At 41.6% G+C, this 23,529-nt stretch overlaps 1 protein-coding gene across 3 annotated transcripts in view; it reads left to right on the top strand.

Moving 5' to 3' along the window:
- The window catches only part of ADAMTS17 (ADAM metallopeptidase with thrombospondin type 1 motif 17), a 196,179-nt gene that overhangs the window by 11,248 nt on the left and 161,402 nt on the right, over positions 1 to 23,529 (top strand). For all 3 annotated transcript variants that reach the window (XM_075763921.1, XM_075763924.1, XM_075763923.1), the window contains exons 3-4: positions 46 to 211; positions 16,457 to 16,629. In XM_075763921.1, coding sequence (XP_075620036.1) covers positions 46 to 211; positions 16,457 to 16,629 — 339 coding nt within the window. The remainder of the gene's footprint in view (positions 1 to 45; positions 212 to 16,456; positions 16,630 to 23,529) is intronic.

Genomic DNA, 23,529 nt, shown 5'->3' with positions numbered 1-23,529 from the left:
TACCAAAATGTCTGATGGAGTTTTTTTGTTCTCTTTTGTGGACAGGTTGGCTATATCCAAATTGGATCAGAGCACATGCTAATACAACCAGTGAATACATCAGAGACCTCATTTAGTGGAAAAGAACACTTCATCAGGCGTAGACGATCCACAAAATCAAGCAATCCCATGAAGTCGCACATTCCTGATGAGCACTGCAAGGTTGTAGCAGGTGAGCTTGAAGTGGCTCAAGAGAACAGCCATGAGTATGCAATTATATATTTATCTATTGTTCTGCCAGATATGTCTGTATTTTGTAATTCAAGTGTTCGGGCAGCTGGAGCTAGTGAAAAATGGCATGCGCTAATGAATCCTTCTGCTACTTCAGACAGAAGGAGCCACATCACAAATATAAAAATTATTAGGACATATGCTGTAACATTCAGTTTGTGAGAAGATAAACTTTATGATAGGTTAGAGTAAACTTCTGTTTTAATCATGTGATGTGACCGCTGCTCAGGAAGGTATTCACAATCTTTTTAGCATAGGCCCAAATTTTGAAACTTAAGTCAGTGGTGAGGGCTGGTCTTTTGTCTCACCTTTCCAACAGAGTTGTGCCAAGTAGGCATAGATAGAATGGTGAACCTTGCATTTCAGAATGCGGAAAGTGTCACTTCAGATACTTTTGATTAAATTATATGAAAGTACCATCTGTGGAATGCAACTCCAGGGATCCAGCTCATAACAGGATTAAAAGATATCTGGAGAAGGGAAGAGATGCAGAGTTTCTTTTGTAAAACAATCTACTTTCTTTTTCAGCTTCTCTCCATCATTTTTACTTCTGTCTAGCAGAGCACACTGTCTGTAACGGAGTGTATCAGGCTATGCGTTCAACTGGGCAGACTTTGTATTATTATTTTTTTTAATTGCTTTTGTATAGGCTTATGTGCATTTGAAACTGCAGAATGTAGTTAAGCAAGGTAATTTTTTTTAACTAGGAACTTGATTTTGCTTTTTCTTTTTGGTGTTTGACTCGTCAAACTTAAGCTCTAGTTCTCATGCTATAAGACTTTTTGTTTCTTTGAGTGGCAACTTTTAAATTGCTTTACGGTTTTGTGAGATAAATTAAACTTTTTTTCCCCCCTCTTGCCTTTTGTTAGAGGGAATGAGCTTATAGAGATAGCAAAGAAACTTTTAAGGTCTTCAGCTTTCCTTGGAGATCTGTGAACCCAGGTTTGAGGTCTGAGTGTCCAAAACATGATAGCAACTCATATAGATATCCCTAGGCTAAATTTAGTCTACTTGGATTTGATATTGAAGGAGCTACAGCTGTGAGAGCAGGGAGCCTATGTGAGTTAGGTGATGGAGTGCTTGAACAGTTTTTGTCTGCCATCCTGTTACACTGGCTGTGGATAAAGTAGCAGCTGAAATGCAGATGTGCCTCATGTGTGAAGCTATTCTGGACCAAATGACCACCTCTCAAGCAATTTCTAGTGCTTTTCTGCTTAAATAGTTTAGCAATATGAGGTATATTGTTTCAATGGGGTTTCTGTAGTATAACAAGAGTTGGGAGGTGAACCGGCTTCCTGAGAAATGGCAATGATTTAGAATTTAATTGTGTGTCTGGCAGTTAAGAGTAGACATTCTCTAATGCTCTGGATTCAGTTTCCAGTGTCATCCTGACACACTTTGCCAGTGTTAGGATCCTGGGCTTAAATCCTGTGGGTCTTCATGGGTATGTGAGGTGCTGATGGCATATTCCAAACTGTCAGTCTTCAGTTGTGACCCAGCATTACAATGTTTTAAATTAAAAGTTATAATTGTGGATCTGATTTTAAGCCCTTGAGTCCCCATTGGAATGGGAGACTAACAGGAAGGAGATCCAGTTCTTTGATGCCAATCCTCCTGTCAATATTTTTCTCCTGTCTTTCACCTTCCTCCAGTCAAGGCACCACAGAAGGTCAGTAAGTTTACTATATTATTGCACTTAGAGAGTGTGTGCCTGTAAGCTGCTGCAAACTTTACTGGTGTTCTAATGCTTAGCAGCTGAAACCCTGAAAAAATGTAGCTGTCTTGCACCCCTTTTCATTTTGGGGTGGTTGTGGTTTTTTGGTTGGGGTTTTTTTTTTGTGTTAAAACAGCTGTTGCCATTATTATTTCCTATCAGTTTTCAAGCGAAAATGTCTAACTCTATTCATTGATCGTAAATATCTTAAGGGTGGATGTCTAGAGAAAGGGGCCAGACTCTCCTCAGTGGTGCCTACTGACAGGACAAAGGGCAAGGGGCCCAAACTGGAACACAGGAAGTTCCATCTCAATATGAGGAAAAACTTCTTCACTCTGAGGGTGACAGAGCACTGGAACAGGCTGCCCAGAGAGGTTGTGGAGTCTCCTTCTCTGGAGATATTCAAAACCCACCTGGACACCATCCTGTGCAACCTGCTCTAGGTGATCCTGCTTTAGCAGGGGGGTTGGATTAGATGATCTCCAGAGGTCCCTTTCAACCCCTACCGTTCTGTGATTCTGTGAATCAGATCCTGTCTTTTCCCACGTTTAAAGCCAAACAGTCAGATTGTCAGCCAGTATAAAATGGTCTAGTTTTTGGCTTCTTGGAGCGATTGAATTTTATCCTTTCTGGAAATCTGTCTGGGTGGGTTGCATAGAGGGTATTTTTTATGAACTTTGCAAAATCTCTTCTTTAGGTTTTAGTGTGCCTGTATATTCTGTTCTTTTTATTCCTTTCCTGCTCCATTACCCCACCAATACTCCAGTTTCGCCTTCTCCTGGAAGGACTGCGTACTAAATGGAGGCAGCAGGTCAAGGCATCTATGCCGTCTTCTACTGGGCTGCCAAAAGCACAAAGCAGGAAGCAGGAGTGGCAAATTTAATGGCTACAAGAGTAAGACCCACTGGTATGGGAACAGTTGAGTGGTCAGAAACAAGTGCTGCTGTTGGATGTAAAGAGGCATGGCAGCAGCGGGAGGCACAAAAGGCTTCCTGTTGGGAACAGCAGTGGAAGCGGAGGTCTGAAGGAACTGACTGGAATAGGCAGCCATGAACTTAAAGTTTGCCTGTATCTCTTAGGTTATGTATCTCTTGGGTTTTGTAGTTAACCGAGCCTATGTACCAGCAGAGATGACCTGTGCTTGCTCGGAAGTTTGCCTCCTAGCTGGCACTGCTTGTTGGTAAATCCTGTAACCAGGACCTTTATTTTCTCTTGTGTACAGTTAAGCTCGTAGTAGTTCAGCAGGTTTATCATCCTCATGGGTTCAGACTAAGCCAATCTTCTTTCTGATTCTCTTGAGTATGAAATCTTGGTTCTGGTTAGAGTTACAGATCCCCTATGTCTCTTTTTCGAGGAAACATGAGATTTCAGCACCACTCTGATTTCCTAGCCAAGTACTGTAGGTGCTGCAGCCCTGTGTTCATAGAAAATGCATTACAAAATTCTTACACTGTAAAATAAGACAGCCATTAGTTAAAAGCTGAATTGAACCAAAATCAGTCCAGGAAATCTGCCTCATCCTTTTGCCACTGAACCTTTTGACCTTCTGTCTAGGGGCAGGGTGCTGCCTGACCTTGGCAGAACTGAAATTCCCTCCCTGAGAAGAGGGACTAAAGGAAAGGAAATTGGGGAGACACTGGGTAATTACATGGGGTCACAAATGGAAAGAGGAGGTGAGTGAGTACCAAGGTAAAAATAAGACTGTAAAAATAAGACACTAAAAGGGGACACTGAAAAAAAGTGTTTCCAGCAGTACCTAGTGCTTCCTAAAGGCTTCTGGGGACCCACTACATGCTGTTCTTCTCTGCTTTGTCCAAAAGGGAATGTGAATAGACCTCACAGTTGCTGGGATCCTCCATGCAAGCTTTGTCCCCCTTAGGTTGGCCCAGAGGTGATTGATAGGCAGGTCCTGAGCTTGGGAGACCTCATGGCATGGGCTAGGTGCACCCTTGGTCTGACATGATGTGATTGCACTTAATTCTGTGTGTCAGCAAAATGAATTACTTATCTGTTAGGTTCCTAATCCACGGACACTCTGAGGAACAAGAATTCCCTACTGCAAGCAAAGTTATTGAAGTTCTTCATATGAAGAACTGAAGGACTAAGAGCACACATACACACACATTCTAACAGAATTTGTATCCCTTGGTGCCGGTTCTTTGCATTGACCGCAGGCTGGCTATGCTAAAAAGGGAGCAAAGCACCTGATTGCTGCACAGTGGGGAGTGCTGCTTGCTCATGCAAACAGCCACCACTTCAAGTAGCCGTGTCATAAAATAATGAAATTGCTCATGGGCTTTGCCACTTAAAGGCAGACTCCTGAGTGTTTTTCATTGTTGTGGGAAAGAAATGTAAGTCATGGCTGTTAATAGGCTTAGCACGTTAACGACCTAATTGACTCCTGTCTGGTTTGGATTAACTTTGGTGCACAAGGAGTTTAGAAACAAAAAAAATTAATCCTCTCTGACACACAAAAGGTCTATTCCTAATGAAATTGTGTGGAAATGATGATCTAGGGGTATGCTTCCAGAGTTTCTCCTGGGAAAAGGTCTCTTTACTATGGTAGTCACCAACATTGGCAGAATGAAGAACTGATCAAATTTGTTCTTGACGTTGTTTTTCACTGGCTTGTAATTTGGCTTACCCAGGCTAAAACCTGGCAGGAAAGAATGGATGTTGTAAATACTTAGGAAATATTCACACGCTAGACATTTTAGATATGTGGAACAACATAGAAAAATACATGTTTGTGTAAATACAATATAAAACAAGTATTTTTCAAAGCCACAGAATTACCACATTTGGGCATTTTCCAGTGCTTTGCTGTTCTTGTATTTTCTGAACAGACAAGAATCACCTCTAAAGATGTATTCTTCTTAAAATTTTGTAATTCAGTGGTACCTGGCATCACCTGGGGTTATTTGGGATTCAAATGAAATACAAAGCATCAGATGCTGAATTTTTAATGTTAGTTATTGATCATGTCATAAGGATTTAAACAGAGCTAAATTGCTCAATGACAAATTTCTATTTGCAGCAATGGTCCTGTGATATATGAGCTTAATTGATTGTAAAAAAAGTGACTTATATATCTGTAGGGAGAGGAGGAAAGCCTTTTAAGAAAGCAAAACGAACTTAATCAGGAAGTGCCGTGTGTCTGCACTACTGAGGGGATAGAGAACACAGCTTTCGAAGAGCATTCCTTTTGTTTTCCACCCAAAAGTGTGGTACTTTCCTCACAGACCCCAGCCATTGGAGAGACAAACCAAGTTGAAGAGTTCCTTGGGGCTACGTAATGCTAGCAGTCTGGTTTGATAAGTGCTTGTTAAAAATCTCAAAACAACTCCTTTGGTCTAAGTGGTGTAACAAGTCCTACAGCACTTGAAATTATTTTTAGAGCTGCAGGAGAACTTTATGGGAGCCAAATTTCTCCTGGAATAATCTGTGTAAGAGGATTAATCTGGCTGTAGTCAGGAATGGGAAAGTACTTAGGGTCTTGCATGACTGGATCCTTGAGATTTGAATTTGAAAGTGCCTACTAATGGGTTAAAAAAAAATCCCAGGTCTGTGGATTCAAAGCTGATGTTTTAATTCCTTTGTTTAAATTCTGAAGTGCTCCAGCAGCAAAGGACGGATCTCATCACCATGGGCCAGGTGCTATTGTTAGTCATATGATATGTATATACGTATTATTTTTATCACCTGTCATCCAGCAGGAGAAAGAGTTCAAGTCACAATGCACATTTCTGCTCAGGCATGAACACGAGCCCCTGTGAGGCAAACAGAAAACCTATTAAAAGGTTTCCAGGTGCATATGCTGTGAGGGGGAAAGAGGGAAAGGTTGGGTTTCATTTGCTCTGAAGCATGGCGTCATTAGAAACATGGGAAATAGCTTCACACCAGTGATGTGAAACAGTTTTTAGGTTCTCATCTCCAGACACTGGGCTGCATCTGGGGTACAAACCTGCTGTCACACACTGTTCTGATTTTAAAGACCAATCTTGATGACTTTGACAAGAAAGGTCCTGGTCTAGTCTTTCTGCAGAAAGAATGGAGTCATGGGGAGTTTTGTTTGTAGGTTTTAATACACATAAGTAAGAATTTCTCTACAGCTGAGCCAAGTGGGGAGAGAAAGGTGTCTCTTAATGCATCATATGTGATTTTTTGCAGTGCCCTCAGATTTGGCCTAGACTTCCATGAATTGACTTCCCCATTTATTTGTGGGGACAAGAGGTAGCTGCAGGGCTAATCTGTTTTGGCAATATCTGTGATTCCCACCAATCTCTGACCCCATGGGAAGAACTCATGGCAGAGGGGAAATGGGCAGACCAGAGAGGACTACAGGGGAGCTGTACCATCTCTTTTATTGGCCCCCTGTAGCTAAGAGTGGGGACAGAAAACACCTGAGATAGATAGGTCTTCTTTCATTGCCCTGTCTCTCTGTGACCTTGTAATATATACAATAAAGCTGTTTCCATGTGACAATATCCACCACATCCTCAGCTGCAGTAAATGGATATAGTTATGTTAAACTACTGTTGTTCCGTGATAGTTAACTAATTTGCTGAGATCTGGTCACATATTTTGTATGTTTCCTATGCCATCAAAGTCTATGGATGGGAAAAATTTCTCTGTTTTCCTTGGTGAGAGAAAATATCAAAGTTAAAGACAGAATCAAACCATGTTATGAAAGCATAGGAATCTCCTCTAACCATGTCATAAAACTTTCTGTTTCTTTGGGAAAAGTAAGTTCTGTTATAACTTTTCCAACAGTCTCCAGTGATGTATTAAAGTCCCCTTACATAGAAGGGATTTGATATAAAATACAGTCCAGGAGCATGAGAGAGAGCAGCTTGTCTTTGGAGGGAAGACTGTTATTTCATGTTTATGATATAGACCTCATAAATTACTCTTAAATGTGGGTTTGCTTTAAACTCTTTTGTCAGTTTAAATGAACCAGTTTTCATTTAGTGCAAATGTGCTGCATGGAGAGAAGCATATAGTGAAAAACCAGGAAGATCAGCATTTTAATTCGCCACATAACAATGCATTGCTTTTCTGTATAGTTATGTCTCAACCTGTTTTAACAATTGATCAAAGCTGGTAATAATTTAAATAAGTGCTAGTATGCAGGTATCAAATGTAGGGAATGCTTTCCCTGAACAGGTATAAATCCTAAACACATGTTACTGCTATGTTGCATTTCCCCATCTTTAATCATTGTCTCTTAGCTGTGTTTTCTCTGTAGGTTTGACTTGGCCTGAAATAGCAGTTGTTATGGCCAAAAAACATGTGCACTAAAAATAGAGAGATGTAATGCAACCTGTATTAGTCCATATTAGGAAGCATCTGTTGAAGAATTAAAGCAAGGATTTCAACAATGGACTATGCAGAAGATGTAATGTGATTAAGTGTTTGCAAGCATAGAAGTATTCCCTGTATCAGAAATTCAGCACTTTACCCATGGGAGTATGTCTCACTTGTGTGGATAAATCCCTTGGTTTCTCCAGGTCCCTGGTCTTCCAAACGGGGAGTCTGGATTTTCCCTGTAAGTGTGTGATTGTTTCCTTATGGCTGATAAACAGCAGCCTTTTGGAGCAATCTGCCATTCAGAAGTGTCCGCTTCCATCACATGTGGCAAGTGAAGTTTTATCGCTGGTCTGTTCTGGATGAAGCCCTCAGCATGAGGGCAACATGAATAACGTGGAGCAGTTTCTTCTTCCTTGACTGTCAAGGTGCAAAAGAGACCAAAAAAGAGGACATGCACATACGTATAGTGTATGGATTTCTTCCCCTTCCAGAGCAGTTGCACACAGCAGAGCTGTACTGCTCCTTTGCTTGGTTCCTAATAGAACGTAGTGCTAGTTTCCATTGGAATTTAATGAAATCTAAACTGGCAGGTGGTAATGAGCTGGGTTGTCTGGTGTATGCCGTCCTTGTCTCAGGATTGTCATGGGTATTCCAGTGGCCATTCTGGCTAGAAAGGCAAACAGGTGGCTCCAAGGAGACTAAGGCACATCACTTACATTTTAGCTGTCTTTGTTTTTTCCATATTATCATAGCTCAGGGTTAGAGCCAAGAGTTGGGAATTGGGACTCTCTTGGCCTCAACTCTTAATGTTGTTTGACCTTCAGCAGATCCCTTGGGATCTTTTTTATAAAAGCTACAAAGTGTTGGGCACCTACATGTTTGTGTGGCCAAGATGGGAACACTTTGGGGTAGGTTTTGCTTCTGTTCAAAAGTTCTAAGCTTCCTTTGAGGTAGTTTGTAATTAGGAGTGATCAGTCATAGATGTCTCAGACTGTGAACCCAAGACTGAAGGCACAGAAAATTAGAGGTCATTTAGACTATAACCTCTAACTCTCAAACAGTTTCTCTATTTGCAAATTAGGGCTACTAACTCTCAGCTGGCAGTGGTACCAAGAACCTTTGGATCTGGAAGTTGCTCTATAAACCGCCAGTTTCTTTCTCGGCTGATCTGTTCCCTCGGTAGTTTGACATATCTGTATATGTTAAGGATTAAAAATAACTATTACACTACTTTTTACTTCACTTTGACCTGCTGAGCCAACACTGTTATGGGAGATGAACCTGTACTCTTTACTGGGTTTTGCAAATCACCAGAGGTAAATTGCCCAGCTTTCACGGAGGTCTGTGCAACCTCTCTCAAGGCATAGGTGTATTGGTGAGGTCAGACTGTAGGTGAGGAGCCCCTGGTTTGGTGAGTCCCTGAGCTCTTCCAGCCTCAGCAGAAGCAATTGGAGCTCAGCTGCCAAAGCCCAGGATAGATTGGTAAGGCTGGCAGTTGTAAAAACATTCTTTGCAAACTAAGCATGTTCGCTAAAGACTCATTAAAATAAAATAAACCTGGAGGCCAGTGATGCCATTTTTCACAGTATAACTGCAGCCAAGCATTTTGTAGTCTCTAAAGCCCTGAAGTGGATTAGGACTGTGCTTTGTGATTGGTCTCAGATCTGCTGGGTTTAAGTGATCAAAACTGAGGAGTCTGAGTTCAGAGTTTTGTGTACATCACTCCTTATCACTTGGTCCTAATTATATTTGTCTTACAGGATTTTCTCCCATGGCCCCAAGCAAGTAGAGATCTTTGTGTGTCTGTCACAAACAAAGGAAATCAACTCAGCCTCAGAGAATTTACAACTAGTAACACAGCAAATCAAATGCAGGATGAGAAACTGAGGCACCAAGGCTAAGCGGGAATGGCAGAGCAGATATTTCCATTCCCACTTTAACAGTCAAACCATTAAGCCATGTTCGCTGTGCCTGCTTTCAGTAACATTAGATTGTCTTCTCTGACTGTCTTACATGAGTAAATCCTTGTTTCTAGCTGGATGGAAAGCCTACAATGAAGGTGACCTTTTATAAGGAGATGACTGCACATAGTTCAGGAGGTGGCAATCTTTGAAATTCTGCTGACAAATTGAACCAGAGCGCAGACAGAGATCATAGTGCTTATCTTGTGCTGTCTTACAGGCTTGACATGAAAGACAAAGTCCTGATGTGTTACGTTGATGACTGTTTTGCGGAAGAGTAAGGTTTTAACTGATGTGTCCAAGCCACAGACTAACTTGGATAACAATCCTTGCAATAAAATCTCTGTGGTGTTTTGAGATGCAGCACAGAGTTCATGACTTCTGTCTCAAAAATTCTTGTTTGCTGCTGTGCCAGACAAATAGTCATGACCTTGTGATTTGGTATAAAAGTGGCTGTATTTAAAAAAAACCACCACCACTACCACCAAAAAACCTCAAGAAAACCCCAAAACAAAAAAAACCAAAACCCAACCCAAGCAAAAAAAACCCCAACCACCGACAAAACCCAAAACATTCTGCTATGCAATGATTTTTCATACCAGTTGATGCATGATTTTGTCTGCCATTCTAGTCAGAAAGAAATGGGGGTGCATAACTATTTTGTAGGACAAGGCTTTAAAAATGAGAGGACAGCTCTATAATCAGCTGTGATTTGAATGAGCAACCATTTTTAATCCCTGAACTTCAGCCTACCCACTGGCACCAGCTAGCTGTGGTAAATCTGAAACCCCAAGTTTTTAATGGAAGTATAAAAGACCAGTGCACAGGGACAGTTTTGTGCTATGTCCTGACAGAGGTGAAGGGCATTCCATGTTCCCATGGCTAGAAATAGATCGGGGAGCGCTGGCTGTGGCAGCAACTGCAACAGTGTCTGTTCTTCTTAGTTTCCTTCTTCAATCCTTGCTTGTGTCTACTCTGAGGTGGATGCCACAGGAAAAGTGTCAAGGAAGCAACACTGTGGAACAAGGCCTCTGGAGCTGAAGTGTGGTTTCTTTTTTGGTTTTGGGGGTTTTTTTTCCCCTTCAGGAGATCAGTGTTTTGAAAAGAACCTCTGTGTTGTTGTATGGATGAAAACTGCAGCTGCAAGGTAACCAACGCACAAAGCTTTGGATGTAAAGCCCACAGGAGGCAGTGAAGGGATGTTTCTGGTGGTGTCCATGAATTTTGAACTGGCCCCCTTTATATGCCTGTGGTGATCTCACAGCTCTGAGCTGTCCCGTGATCTGTGGTTGCTCTTTTAGCTCGGGCTGTGTTAGCACATATCCCTCAGTGGCCTGACTTGTGCAGCAAATGTTTTGTCATCCTGGAAGTCTCAGATCCCTAAGCCTGTTCAAATTTGTCTGACTTCTAACCATGAGCAACTTGAACCCCAGGCCAAGCAAACAAGATTACTGACGTGTACAGCTTGTGGGCATCCATCATGGTGATGCTGTGCAGTCAGTCTTTTGGAGAAGCTGTTTAATAAACAGTTTGGAAGTAGCTCTGCTGTCAGATCCGAACATGAGGAAAAGATTGATTTAACTCTAGTGTATTTCTCTTGATGTGTTGTTAAATAATACACACTCTTCTCTGTGTTTCAACCCACCGCTCCTTGATTTTAATTCAGACTAAGAAGGAAGCCTGTCTGTATTCTGTTTAGGTTTTGCTTTTGCTCTGGTCCTGGGATGTAAGTGCTGCTGTTAACTTCCACTTTCTGTGTTCCTTCCTTCCTGGGCTCCACCTTACACCTTGCCTTCTTGATTTGAAATGAAATCAAGTCATTATGCTAGATTTGAATAGTTCTTTGAAATTAGTGCAGTGTCTAGATTAAATAGCAATGTCCAAGAGACATAGATGCAGTATAGTGGTATTTTAAACACAGACTTGATTGCATTTTGAGAGGTGTTTGTATTCTACTACTGGTGGGTACCAGAGAAGCTTTGTGGCATCCTATCCCTCTGATAATTCAGCAAACTTGCCCTTCCCCTGATTGACATATGCTTTTAGGTTAACTAGTAAGCATATACCTCAAGAACTTCCTTTCTTTAATGTCTAGGCTTGGTTTGTGTGCAGGGTCTCCTTTTTCTTTCTCTCTGTTTTGCTTTGGAGAGCCAATGATTTTTACTTTTAAGTGAAACTAATAAAACCTGCCTAATGTGAGTACCAGTGAAAGATTGTCTAGAAACTCCTGGGGCACAGGGAGAACTGTTAGCTATTTGCCCCACTTCCATACTCTCTCCTTTTTAAGTTGCTGAAGTAACAGCATAAAGGAAAGCAGAGCTGGCTCTCCATGTGAGGGTATCTAGAGATGTTAGAGGTGTCATGGGTGTAAGGAAGTTAGCACAGGGCTTCCTGAGGAAGAACTGGAGAGGATTTTTAAGGCAGCAATAGAAAAGAGCTTCTAGGGAGAAATTTGGCCTTGCAGAAGGGACTCTGCAATTTTAATTTTATTTGTGGCTTTTGTTGAACTGCATCCAGAAAGTTTCAGTAGGTTTAACTAGAATGAGGTAGCTAAAATTACAAAGGGAAAGATTAGGCAGAAAAAAGTGGAAGGTTATAGGAGAAGAGGTTGCTTTTCAGATGAGTCTGGGAAATACTGTTGGAAGGGAGGTAGGAAGAGCAGGAAAAAAGCACTCTGCAGTTACAGCAAGAATGTGCCAAAAAACAGACAGTGCTAGACAGGGCTTTTGGTGTGTAATAGGAAAAGGTCATTTGGGGCGGTTGCTTTGGAATTGTACATCTGTTGGGTTGCCATAAAAAGCACTGAACATAAGGAGTTTTCTACTGAGGCTTCCGAAGAGCTCTGTTGTGCTTCTGATCACAGTAGGCACTATGTTTTTTGTCATTCTGAGGAAGATTGCTAAGACTGTTGGACAGCATAATGTGCTATTATCATGTTGCTTTGTAGGTGACTAGCCAAGGAAAGGTAGAACTTGTAAATAAAAGCCAGCTAATGAACTTGTGCAATGTTATATCCATTTTATTCTGAGGATCTGGGGGTGTACCACCCTTCTCCCATCACCTAACAGTCCTGAATTTTGTGGACTTTTTGGCCAGATAGACTGTTAACACACTGTCAAAGTGACTGGCAAAAGACTAATGTCCCTTGTGCCTAGTCACCCGCAGCATATACGTGCTGTGTTATAGATTGACCGTTTCAGCTCATATTTCACGTGAAATTGTCTGACCTCTTAAGCGGGGAACACCTGACTCCTAAAATAGTATGCAGTTTGGTTATGTATGCTCCCCGCAATATAAACTCCTCTGACAGGCTCCTGCCCATGTTTTATGGCCTCTTACGCCTTCACACTAACACTTAACATCTGCACCACAAAATTTGTAACATCAGTTTGTTCAAATAAAGAATCCACCAAGCATTTAATCCTTGTTTTAATGGCTGATGTTTATTTTAGTTTGGGGTTTCATGTACTCATGGAGGGATTCTCTGCCCATAGTCCATAAATCATGTGGGGCAGAAGTGAGCCTTCTCTGTGCTGGCTTGTGTCTGAAGCAAGACTCTAGAGATGGGGTTTTTTTGATACCTCCATAAAGTTGACTCACCTCAGGTATTAGTTGCAGATCCGTTTAATGAGGATTTTTACTATTGGTTTTGGATCTTTTTCTCCTCTTCATCAAATGTCTGCGATACGGCATGTGTGTATTTTGTTACATTTGTGATGGTTCATCCATGCAAATGATAGTTGTGTTTCTTCCATGTGCTTGATTATGCTGGAAAAATTGTTTGCGTGTGTGGTAGGCAGGAAGATGCAAATAGAGACCACTCTGAAAGTAGCTTTCTGCAAGGATAAAAAGGACTGAAAGAAGAAAGAAAAGTTACCCTATAAAGGAGCTACAAATTTAAAAAGGGAAAGAAAAAAAAAAAAAAGGGACACACACACACTCTTCTGTTCAAGTAGTTTGTGTTGTTTTGCCTTACCTCTTCTGTGGCATATCATCGGTGACCACCTGAGCTCTTTGTACACTCCCTTGAGCCCATTACATGTTGCCTGTTTTAAGTGCTTGGTAAGCTTATGCTTGGAGAATGTGAGGGAGAGGATGAGAGTATGAGCCCAGATTCTCTAAGTTAGGTCACTTTGGCCGTGTTTCTAGGCAAGCCTGTGGGGTGGTAGTTTTCCACATGCAACCTCTAATCCTTACCACCCAGTGGAAAGCAGCCAATCCACAGCTTCAAGTAAAACTCATGGAGGAATGGAGGCCAGAGGCTTTGTGTGAACCAAGACTACCCAGCAATTTGCCAGGAGTCCCTTTATGCTGCCGTTCTCCAGAAATCACACCTTTCAGAGTTTTGTACAGCTGCCTTCTGCAAAGAGGTGCTGAGTTGAATTGGCAAAGCCTCACCAATTCCTTCATCTGCCTCTGGAGGAGTGACCACACTGGGCAATCCCACGGCAAATGACCATGGCGTGACCTCTTCTTCCCAGAGTGCAAGATACAGTCCAGCATAGTGGGTTCCTCCTCTGGCACAAGTGGCTTCTTTTCTACCAAAAAGGAGATTTTTGAAGTGAAAACCCAGAGTACTCTGAATTTGTTTTCTTCCACTTAAGCCTTTTTACACAGTTCATTCAATGCCAGGCCCAGACGTATTTGAGTCTAGGCCTAGCCCCCAATAAGAGCAACTTCTCTATAGGTAGGAGATTTACACCAGCTGAAAACTTTTAATTTTAATTTATTAGGGAATTACCAAAATAAGAATTTGATGGGGAAGTGCTGTTACTTTCAGGAAGGTTCTGACTGCTAGCAGTAAGACTCAAAAGGTCAATGTTCTTACTGGAATAATTTGCCTTTTCTTCATTTTTCTCTGCTTTCTCCCTTGGTATTTAAATGATAACCTTGAAAGTACTGCAGCTAAAGATGCATGGCTATGCAGAGGGAGGGATGGGTGGATGAACGAAATGAAATGAACAAACAAACATGGGAGCTTTTTCACAGGAGTTTGGTGAAGTCATCTCCATTTTATAGTTGGCAAATTGAAGGTGCATTCATCTTTCCTTCCTTCTGGTATAGTCACTCTATTTTATTTTATTGCCTTAGAAACATAAAGATCCCCTGCTCTGTGGCAGCTTTGTCATCATTGCACACTTTTCTGTAGCTGTCTTGCCGTCCATGTGAAAGCAAGCCTTGAAACTTGGTTATTTTCATCTTTGCTGCTGGCATGTAGCTTCCATTATTTATGAGCACCCCAAGTTTTCATTTTTTGCTTGTCCATGGGCTCCTGTCTGCCTTTTTAGACCCTGGGGGGATATTTCCAAACTCTTTTTAAAGAGATTCAAATCAAATTTCATGGTTGTTTTCTCAGTTTAAAATATGTACCTAGTGTTGACAGCTGATGCCTTGGGCGGAAAAGCATGTGCAGAGCTATACTGGATGACTGCTAGACAGCTCAGGATAGGGATATGGGATGGACACATGCAAATGTGCATATTGACAGGACAGAAAATGTATGAACGAGTAGAAGGCAGAGTCCATTTCAGGTGGGCTCTGGGGGAAGGGCTTACAGCTGATGGAGTTTATCACCCTGAATACAAGAGGGTCAGTCAGGGAAAACTGATGATCTGGATGCGAGTGCATTTACCAGCCTGGAAAAGAAAGGAAATTCAAGCTGACTTATGTAAGGGAGCTGGTAAACAGGCTGTGGAAAAACAGGATCAGTGAATGCTAACTCAGGTCTGCCTGCTGCAGAATGGTGCTTTGCTAAGAGAGGGTCTCAAGTTAAATCAACAGAAAATTAAAATGGGATTCTCTGCTCTGGGAAGTGAGCAGCATGTGTAGTGTGACCTAAGAGGTATCTGTCTGATCAGCCATTATGGTCTATCCCACGTCACTTTTGCATTGAATGTTGTGTTTATGCTGCTTCGGGACCTGCTGTGTCTTCTGCTCCCTTTTTCATTGGAAGAAATCAGCATTAATATGAGTGTCACTATCTTATCCATAGTATATTGCAGGCTGAGCAGTAAGCAGATGTAATTTCAGTGAATCTTGGCAGTTTGTAAATTTGTTTTAATGACTTCATTTGCTTTTCTTTCATTTTACCATTGAAAACATGAACACATTTTTTGTGACTGCAATGAAGTGAGTAGATTCAATTTCAGATCTGAACTTAAGTTCTCCTTTGTTCATGCTTCTGCTGCTTTGCACATCTGTCTTTGAGCTGTGAAACACATTTCACCTTTCAGTTTAGAAGTGGACAAATTACTAAAGCATTAGTCCTCAGTTTGGAGGAAGGGAGGTTTAACTTCTGTGTTTTAATTTTTGTGTTAACGGTAGCTGACCACTGCTTCACTTTGTAGTCCTTAGAATATGTCCTTTTCACCAATTCTTGTAATTGAAGTTCATTAAAGATCAGCTGCTGTAGGGAGTCCCCTGGTTTTGGTACACAGACCACAATAAAGAGCCATGTGAGCTCTGCACGTAGGTGGCCGGTGACTGCAGCTGCTGGTGCTGGTGCTCATGCCAATAGCAATAAATGAGCAAAGAGAGCTCGAGAAGGTCTTATCTAGCCTGACCTTCTGCACTTCTGGTTTTCATCCAGAGACTTCTGCAGTTGGCCAATAACGCATGTTCAAAAACAATCTTTTAATTTAAAATTTTTGAGACTCTATCCTGTGTTCTGTTACATTGCTCTGATAATGCTGGTAGCAAGTAAAAATGCAACTGATGGAAATATTGACTCCAGGAATATCTTACAACTTCCCTGGCTAAGGAGAACCTGCAGAGTCTAGAGTGTTGCATCCCAAAGCACAGTCTCCTATCCTAAACTTTTCTTCAGCAGATTTTTCCTTAATTAGCACTTGTTCCATTATAGTGGAATGTTACACTTTTCACGAGCAGGATTTCCAATTTCTGAATTTTTTGCAAGAGCATGACTACTTCTTGGTTTGAAGTACAGCTAATCTTTTTCTGTTCTGGACTCCTCTTTTCCCATCCTCCTTCCTATTTGCATGTAATCTGGTGGTCTCATACAAATCTGCACACAGAGGTACAGATGTACTTGCAATGGAACCTCTTGGTTGCTTCTTTTAATCAGCAAAGGACACTTTAATTAAAGGTCATTGCAATCTGAATGTGCACAAGAATGTTTGCTGAAAAGAGTATAAATGTATTATTATGATCTGCCAGCCTTAATCATTATTTTGACTTTTAGAAAAGAAGAGACAAAAGAAAATGAAATCAACCAGTGACTGGAGGGAGAGAAGAAATGCCATTCGACTTACCAACGAGTACACAGTAGAAACTCTGGTGGTGGCAGATGCTGATATGGTCCAATACCATGGTGCGGAGGCTGCCCAGAGATTCATCCTCACAGTTATGAATATGGTAAGTAGGCACTTTACTCTCAAAATAAGAAGCAAGAGTAAACAGATCATATCCAGGGTAGGCTAAAGCTGGCTTCCTTGACAGCTGAACTGGGTAACTGTTTTGACCTTGAGGTATGAGGAAAGGTTTTGGTTTTCTTGTGTTAGATGCCTCTTCTCCCCCATTTGTGTGATTCCCTGTATTTGCCTAAGGACATCACATTAAAAAACTTTTTTGAAATTGAAATTGCAAGTTTTCAGTTAGGAAATATTCCATAATTGTTCAGGAGTGGTGTTTTCTACCACATTTTTTGTACTGCTATGGTTTACCTTGGAAGAGAGTATCCTGGAGTGGATAGATGGTCGTCTGACATGATGTTTCTTGGGTTCTTAAAGATTTCCATGGCACATCTGTTTCATAAGAGATGATAGTTCTCTGTCATTGCCATAGCGGGCAGTCAAAGCATTACTGAAGACAGAAGTCATATTGATTTCCAGCAGAACACCTAGCTTAATGTCAGTTAGAATCACTTTCAATCTCTGATTTTTACATAATAAAAATGGCCACCTCCCTTGCTGTAGAAAACAAGGCAGACATCACCCAGCTGCCTGATGACCTCATTCTCTTTACCCCAGGACCTCCTGTGCTACATGAAGTGGCTCTGATCATACCTTTGAATAGTTGATGGAGTTGGGCTTTAGAAGCATTCTAGAAGTTCTGCAGAGAATCAGCCAGGAGTTGCTTGAAATTGCAAGCTCCTATGAAGTGTGGGTGTTAATTTGTCAGCTGTCCTAGTAGTTAAGCCTTCCGTCTCAGCTGATAAGGGAACACAAAGTCTCTCCCCGTGAGCGCTCGCTCAGTCACTTGTTGGCAGTGCCAATAAAGAGATAATGGCTAAATTGGATGTGGATACTGAAAACTCTGCTTAGGGACGGCAGGGGTCCTTCCAGAGGCATTTGCACAAGGAAGTCTTGGAGGAAGCTTGTATTCCTCTGCCCATGCTATTGTAACATCCAGGAACAATTAATTCTCCTGACTACTGCTCTGTTGTTGTTCATGAGCAGCAAATTGGCTTGCAAAAAAATAAGAGTTCTTAACAGTAATTGACTGGTCATGCTTCCCAGTGAAGAGCTGAGTGATGGATGCTCAGTGCATAATCCGGCTATGGGACAACAGCTTTTTAAGAGGTCTTGTATTCCTTTATCAAACACTGGGGTGAGGGAGCCCTCCTGTAGTGAAATGCTTTGCTGATTAAGCAAGGAGTTTGTTTAACTAGTCTTTTCTGTTAACAAGCTGCTTTTCTATGTCCCTTCCTCTACCTTTTATTTTGTGTTCTAGCATGCTGTGACAACAGTTACTTAATAGGGCTTCATTGTGCCCCTACATTTATTTGGATTGATTTGTAGGAAGTGTCGTCTTGTAACAAATCCATTCGTGCCACCCATCACTTCAGGGTCTACCTTCTGGCTTTCTTGCATTTTAAGGATGTGTTTGCTGGGGGAACAAAAGCCTTATTCTTCTCAAAGCCATGGTTGTCCACCTTTAAATTCACATACCAGCACTGCAGTGAACAGGCAGAACATGTCATATTCCGCTCTGAACAAAACTGCTTCTCAAGTCACTTTTTGAACTAACAGAAATGCATATTCAGATGTAATGTATGTGTCAGGGCTGTGTTTCTTCCTTATGTCAGATGGTTGGGACCTCAAGAGGGGTGATGGATGCTTTTTGTTTGCAGTAGCAGCCTGGGGTCCTCCTAAAATCTGCTCTGCACTGATTTGTCAGTGAGAAAATAAACATCTGCCATTGTGCCCACAGTTCTTCTGGGGCTGGGACAGGACGTTATGGCTGTGAGACTTTCAAAACGTCTGTCTAATCATGTGTCTTGATGATCCTTATACCAAAAGCTCAATTATTTCAGTGTAGCCATTAGTGCATCTCTATGTTGTGTGTAGCTTTATCAGCCTGTGAAGATTGTTAGGGTTGACTACACTGATAGACCAAGTCCTAAGTAAAAGATGGCCATGAATACTGTTGTCTGTTCAGGCTGAGGAGTACTGCAGAACATCTCAGCAACATCAGCTTGCCAGGTGTGGAGAGGTGCTGATAGATGGGTTGGGTTCTCTAAACCCACTTACTATACAAATATTGAAGCTTAGTTTCCAATGGATTTGGCTGATGGACTTTTAAGCTAGGTTCTGATGCTGTAGTGTGAGCTCACTCCTTTATTAGACACTAGAGAGTGCACATGGAAGAGGACTCTTGGCTGAGGAACACATTTATCTGACATCTCCTAAGGTGCAAAGTCCAGCTGAAATGCTTCCCACTGTTAAGTCATTGCTTCTAGGGGCTCACCCATGTGGTTTTTCTGATGTCTGAAAGGATTTGAATTTATGTTTCAGCTTTCCAGCCTTCAGAGGAACACTGACAGAGTGAGTCTCCTTTGTCTGGCCACCTACATTCCCACATTTGTAGGAACATAGTATGTTTGAGGGCTTCACCTCCCTGAGGAAATTGGTTGTAAGTGGCTGGCAAGATCAGAAGATACTGAGGAATAATAATAGGCAAATACATAGATGGCATCATTGCATAAATCTTTTATTCTGAGGTTGTAAAAGAAGGTGAAATTCAAGGAAATCAAAGGGGATTTTAATCTTCCACTTGCCATAATGAAAGCTGATCTTCAGCCCAGCAAAAGAGGCTGAAGAATAATTCAGAAAATATATTTCAGGAAGAGAGATTGGATAGCCATGTGGTTTAGGTAGGCCTTAGCTGAACTCTTCACTCAGCCACCCTCTTTGGGTAGTGCCTGAACCAGCCATGATGGTAGTTTCCCATCTGTAAAATCGTGGTATGAGAATTAGCACAACCCTAACTTCTTAGGGCAGCATCTGTTACATACTTCTCTGGTGCGGGATCAGTTGTGCTCTGTGTAACCACACAAATGAAGGACTCCTGGCTGCTTGGGATCTTTCTTTCCTGCCTGCCTCCATACAACTCCTGTCAGCCTTCTGTGACTGTTAGTTGGGGGGCAGGATTTGCCCCATGATATTAGGCAGTGCTTATTCAGCTACACTGCAGGATGGCGGGCTGCCTCTAAAAGAAACCAGAATGTTAACTTTGGCTTGGACGCTTGCATTTAAGCAAATAGAACATTACTGGTCAGGGGTATATTAACTTAACTCCTCTCTGTAAGCCATTACGTTTACTGTCAAACCACAAAACAAGCATTAAGAGGTCTTATTAATGCATTTTATATTTATAGACATTTTAAGTAAAGTGATCTGCCTTAAAGTATTTAATATCTATTTATGTTACAAGAATTTCTGACGGGAAAAAAGTCAGCATTACAAAATACTGCTTTATTGCTCCCTTGGTAAATGAGAATCTTAGGGGAAAAAACCCCACCACCCTCCTCTAGAATAACAGCTAAGAAACACAGCGAATGCCTTTTGCAACCCAGAAATAACGGTAGTACTTCATATAGCAAATACTGTGTTTTTAATGATATTCTGTAGTTCTGACCATTCCCCCTGAACAGAGAATAGATTCACATTAAATTTACTTTTTTTTTTCTGAAAGTCATTGTAGAGGTGCAAGCTCTTCCATTTACTAAACTAATATTTGAAGTTGTAAGACAGATTTTTCCAAGATCATGGAAGAATTTCCCTCTAAGGTACTCTGTAATGTATGAGTAGGAACAAGCATGGCTCCAGGGCTTTGAGTTGACTTTTTTTAAGTCACCACCTCTAAAATGAAATCTTTTCTTGGTTTTGGGCAAGGTATTTGATTCAACACGATTTGCCTAATGGACGATTCCTCATGGCTTTGTGATAATGGTAAAAAAAATAAGCTGATGAAGAAGTTGTAACATGCCACTAAGTACATCTGCAGCTTTAGTGAGGCAGTGAGTTTATGGGCATGCTGGATGTAAGGACATGGACATGGAGAGATATTATATCAGCAGAATTATAGAAATGCAAAATCAGCTACTTAAATATATATGTGCTGATTTATTTTTCTAAGTTAAACTTCCCTGGTATTGAGCTTTTGCACAGCGTTGCAGTGTTTGCATTTCAGTTCTTGTCTCCCCTTGGCATCCTTTGGCTTGAGTGCATCTCCCATTTCCTGCCTTCGTTCATGCCCTTCTTCAGTAGCTGCCAGTATTTAGAACTTCCTCTGAACTCCGAAACAAAGTGCCTTTGTGGTAAAACATGCTTATTTTGCTCACCCATTCTGTTAGTCTGCATCTGGCAACTATAATTTCTCATTGCATATCATCCATGTGGAGGCTGTTTGGATGGATGTTCTGTTTCCTGTGAAGTCCTATGGCGCTCTTGCAACACTTCATGGCATCATCTAAACTGAACTTCAGGTTTCTCAGCCAGCAATTAGAAGACCAGTTCACCGGTTTTTTCTTTTCTTCTCCCCTGAGTTTCTGTGTATCTGCTCACATTAGCTGCCATTTTGGGCTTGGTTCAGGAGCAGTTTCTGAAGCATGAGGCATGCACTGCTTTCTTGCTGGAGTTTTATGCTTTTGTTTCCTCTTGTGTTTTCTTTTCATCTGAGAGAGTTGGCCAGTAAGGCACAGAGGAGATTCTGTCCTCATAGACAGGCAAACTGCACTGGCCTCTACTGTGGCTGGTCTTTGTGACTTATGCCTTCAGCTTCCTGGAGAAAACTCTGATTCAAATTATTCTGAAGCATATGATAAATGAGGTATGAGACCCTTTGGATAGTTCTGTCCATGACCATGGTGGTTTTAACGCCGAGGAGTGACTGGTTGCAGCTAGTACCTGAACAGCAAGTTGTGACTGTTGGCTCCTTGCAATTGTGCAGAGTTTGCTTTGCAAACCAAGTCCCACTCACTCTGACCCTCTGAGCATTTGGAGACAGAGATGTCTGAATTTGTAAGACCACAACATAGTAATTTAAAAGCTGCTTTCTATGGGTTTGAAAACCTGAAAAAAAAAGAGTTGGGTGGGTTTTTTTCTTCCCTAAGTGCATTTTTGGGAGTTTTGGAATAAATTACAACTGTGCCTTGGTTTTGAGCTTGCCTTTTTCTGAGCGACTACAGCATGCGGTGGTAAGTTACTGTAGTATGTGTTAGTTCTCCTGCAGCTGTTGCTAAGCCAGGCGATTAGCATGAAAGCTCTTTGCAGCAGCAAGCAGTAACTTGAAGTTAGTGATCTTTTGGATGTCATTAAGAGGGAAAATTTTTATGTTGTTCTTTAGGAATAATACTAGTTTACTCTCTGAAGCCTTATTTTACACTCTGCAGATCATTTTTCATTTTGGATTTCCCCTGTGAGAGATTTTTTTATATTAAAGAAGCAGATAAAATCATTTTTATCATGCATGTATTGATGGATTTATATCTCTGCGCTCTTGGGGGCTGGCACATAAAGGCTCCAGAGCTGCCACTGATAATCAGCTCCCTTACCCTGATCTGGAATTTTCATGATGGGGACAGCGATGTAAGGGAAAAGAATATAAATATTTGATCACTGTCTACAGATTTCTCTTTTCATTCCAGCAGCCCCAGGAGAAAGAGTTATGTCAACTGTATCTTATAAAGAGCCATGAATATGTTCTTTTTCATAGTGTTTAATGGGGTAATTTGAAAGCTTGGCTTTAGGTGGGTGTTAGAAATCCTATAGCACTTCTCAAAACAAGTGAAAGACAACCTCAGTAACCTGACTAATGCTTCTGCTGTCCAAATGTCGTCCAGCAGCCAAAGCAATGGGGAGGCTCTTGCTTGAGTGCAACATTTAAGGAAGAAAAAAGAAAAAAGTCAATTTACCCTCAGGGTTGCTGTTCTGAACTCTGAAACATCTGAAACACACACATCTCCCTCCCACTGTCCACCTGTAGAGGAAGCTCTTGAGAATTAAAAAAAAATTAAACTGATGTAGTTTAGTTCCTCTTTTAGCCCAATTCTTCATGTCTAGGTTGTGCTTTATGCATGCTGGGGCAAGCCTGGAGAGCTCATGCCAAAGCTGCATTTATTCTGTCCCTTCCATGTCAAAGCTGTAAGGAGAAAGAAAGGCAGGAGGAATGCAGACAGAGGAGGAGGAGGAGAAGGATAGTTCAGGCTTCAAGCTTTTCTGTTTTCTCTAGGCCATTCTGTGCAGTAAGGCTCTGTCAGGGAAATGCAGATGGAGGGAGATGTCAGAGACAGGCTTTATTCTTTTTCGTGTTCTTCTGCACTTCACCTTCCATTTTTATATCTGTTTTTATGACTCGTTACCATACCTGTTTCCAAAGCACTCTTTCTACTTTTGATGACTCCTCACAGAATGGAACTCAAGACAGCAAAGTTCACCTGCAACAGGGCAACCAGTGCTCATGAACACACCTCAGCCACACTGACAACTTTTCACATCCATTCTCTGTAGCCCAGTGACCAAGAACCTCCATTGCTCTTCCAGCCAAGTTGCTTTCTGGCACTGTGGTGATGGCCTAAACCAGCAACCTTTGCATTTTGTTCCATGGCAGTGTGTTAGTTTCACACAGCTGATGCTTGTGTTCCCAGCTGCCTCATTTTTTAAAGGTTCTAAAATACCCCAAATATTTTTACTTTTCCCTTGTTGGAATTGGTCACAGCAGCCTCAAGGGTGTGATGCAATTGCAGCCTTGAGGGAGGGTGGCCCACAGTATTGTGAGTGGGAAGAGAGGTGTCTGTGAGTCAGTCTCTCTATTAATGCATGCTGCCTGTGCAGCAGGAAATCTTGAGAACATCTGCACTAGGAAATCCCGTTCCTCCTCCACTGGTGCCAGTTATCTTGGCCATCTCACTTGGCACTGTTAGCTCATGTGCTGATGATAGGCAGCTGGACATGGTGTCTGAACAGCATTCACACACCAAGTCTGTGGGTGATGGTTTCCTCGTAGACAGGGTAAGAAGGTGGTTGCTGCCAT

This window comes from Balearica regulorum, chromosome 12, assembly GCF_011004875.1.
Source record: "Balearica regulorum gibbericeps isolate bBalReg1 chromosome 12, bBalReg1.pri, whole genome shotgun sequence".
NCBI lineage: Eukaryota > Metazoa > Chordata > Aves > Gruiformes > Gruidae > Balearica > Balearica regulorum.
This window is presented reverse-complemented; position numbering and strand designations above follow the sequence as displayed.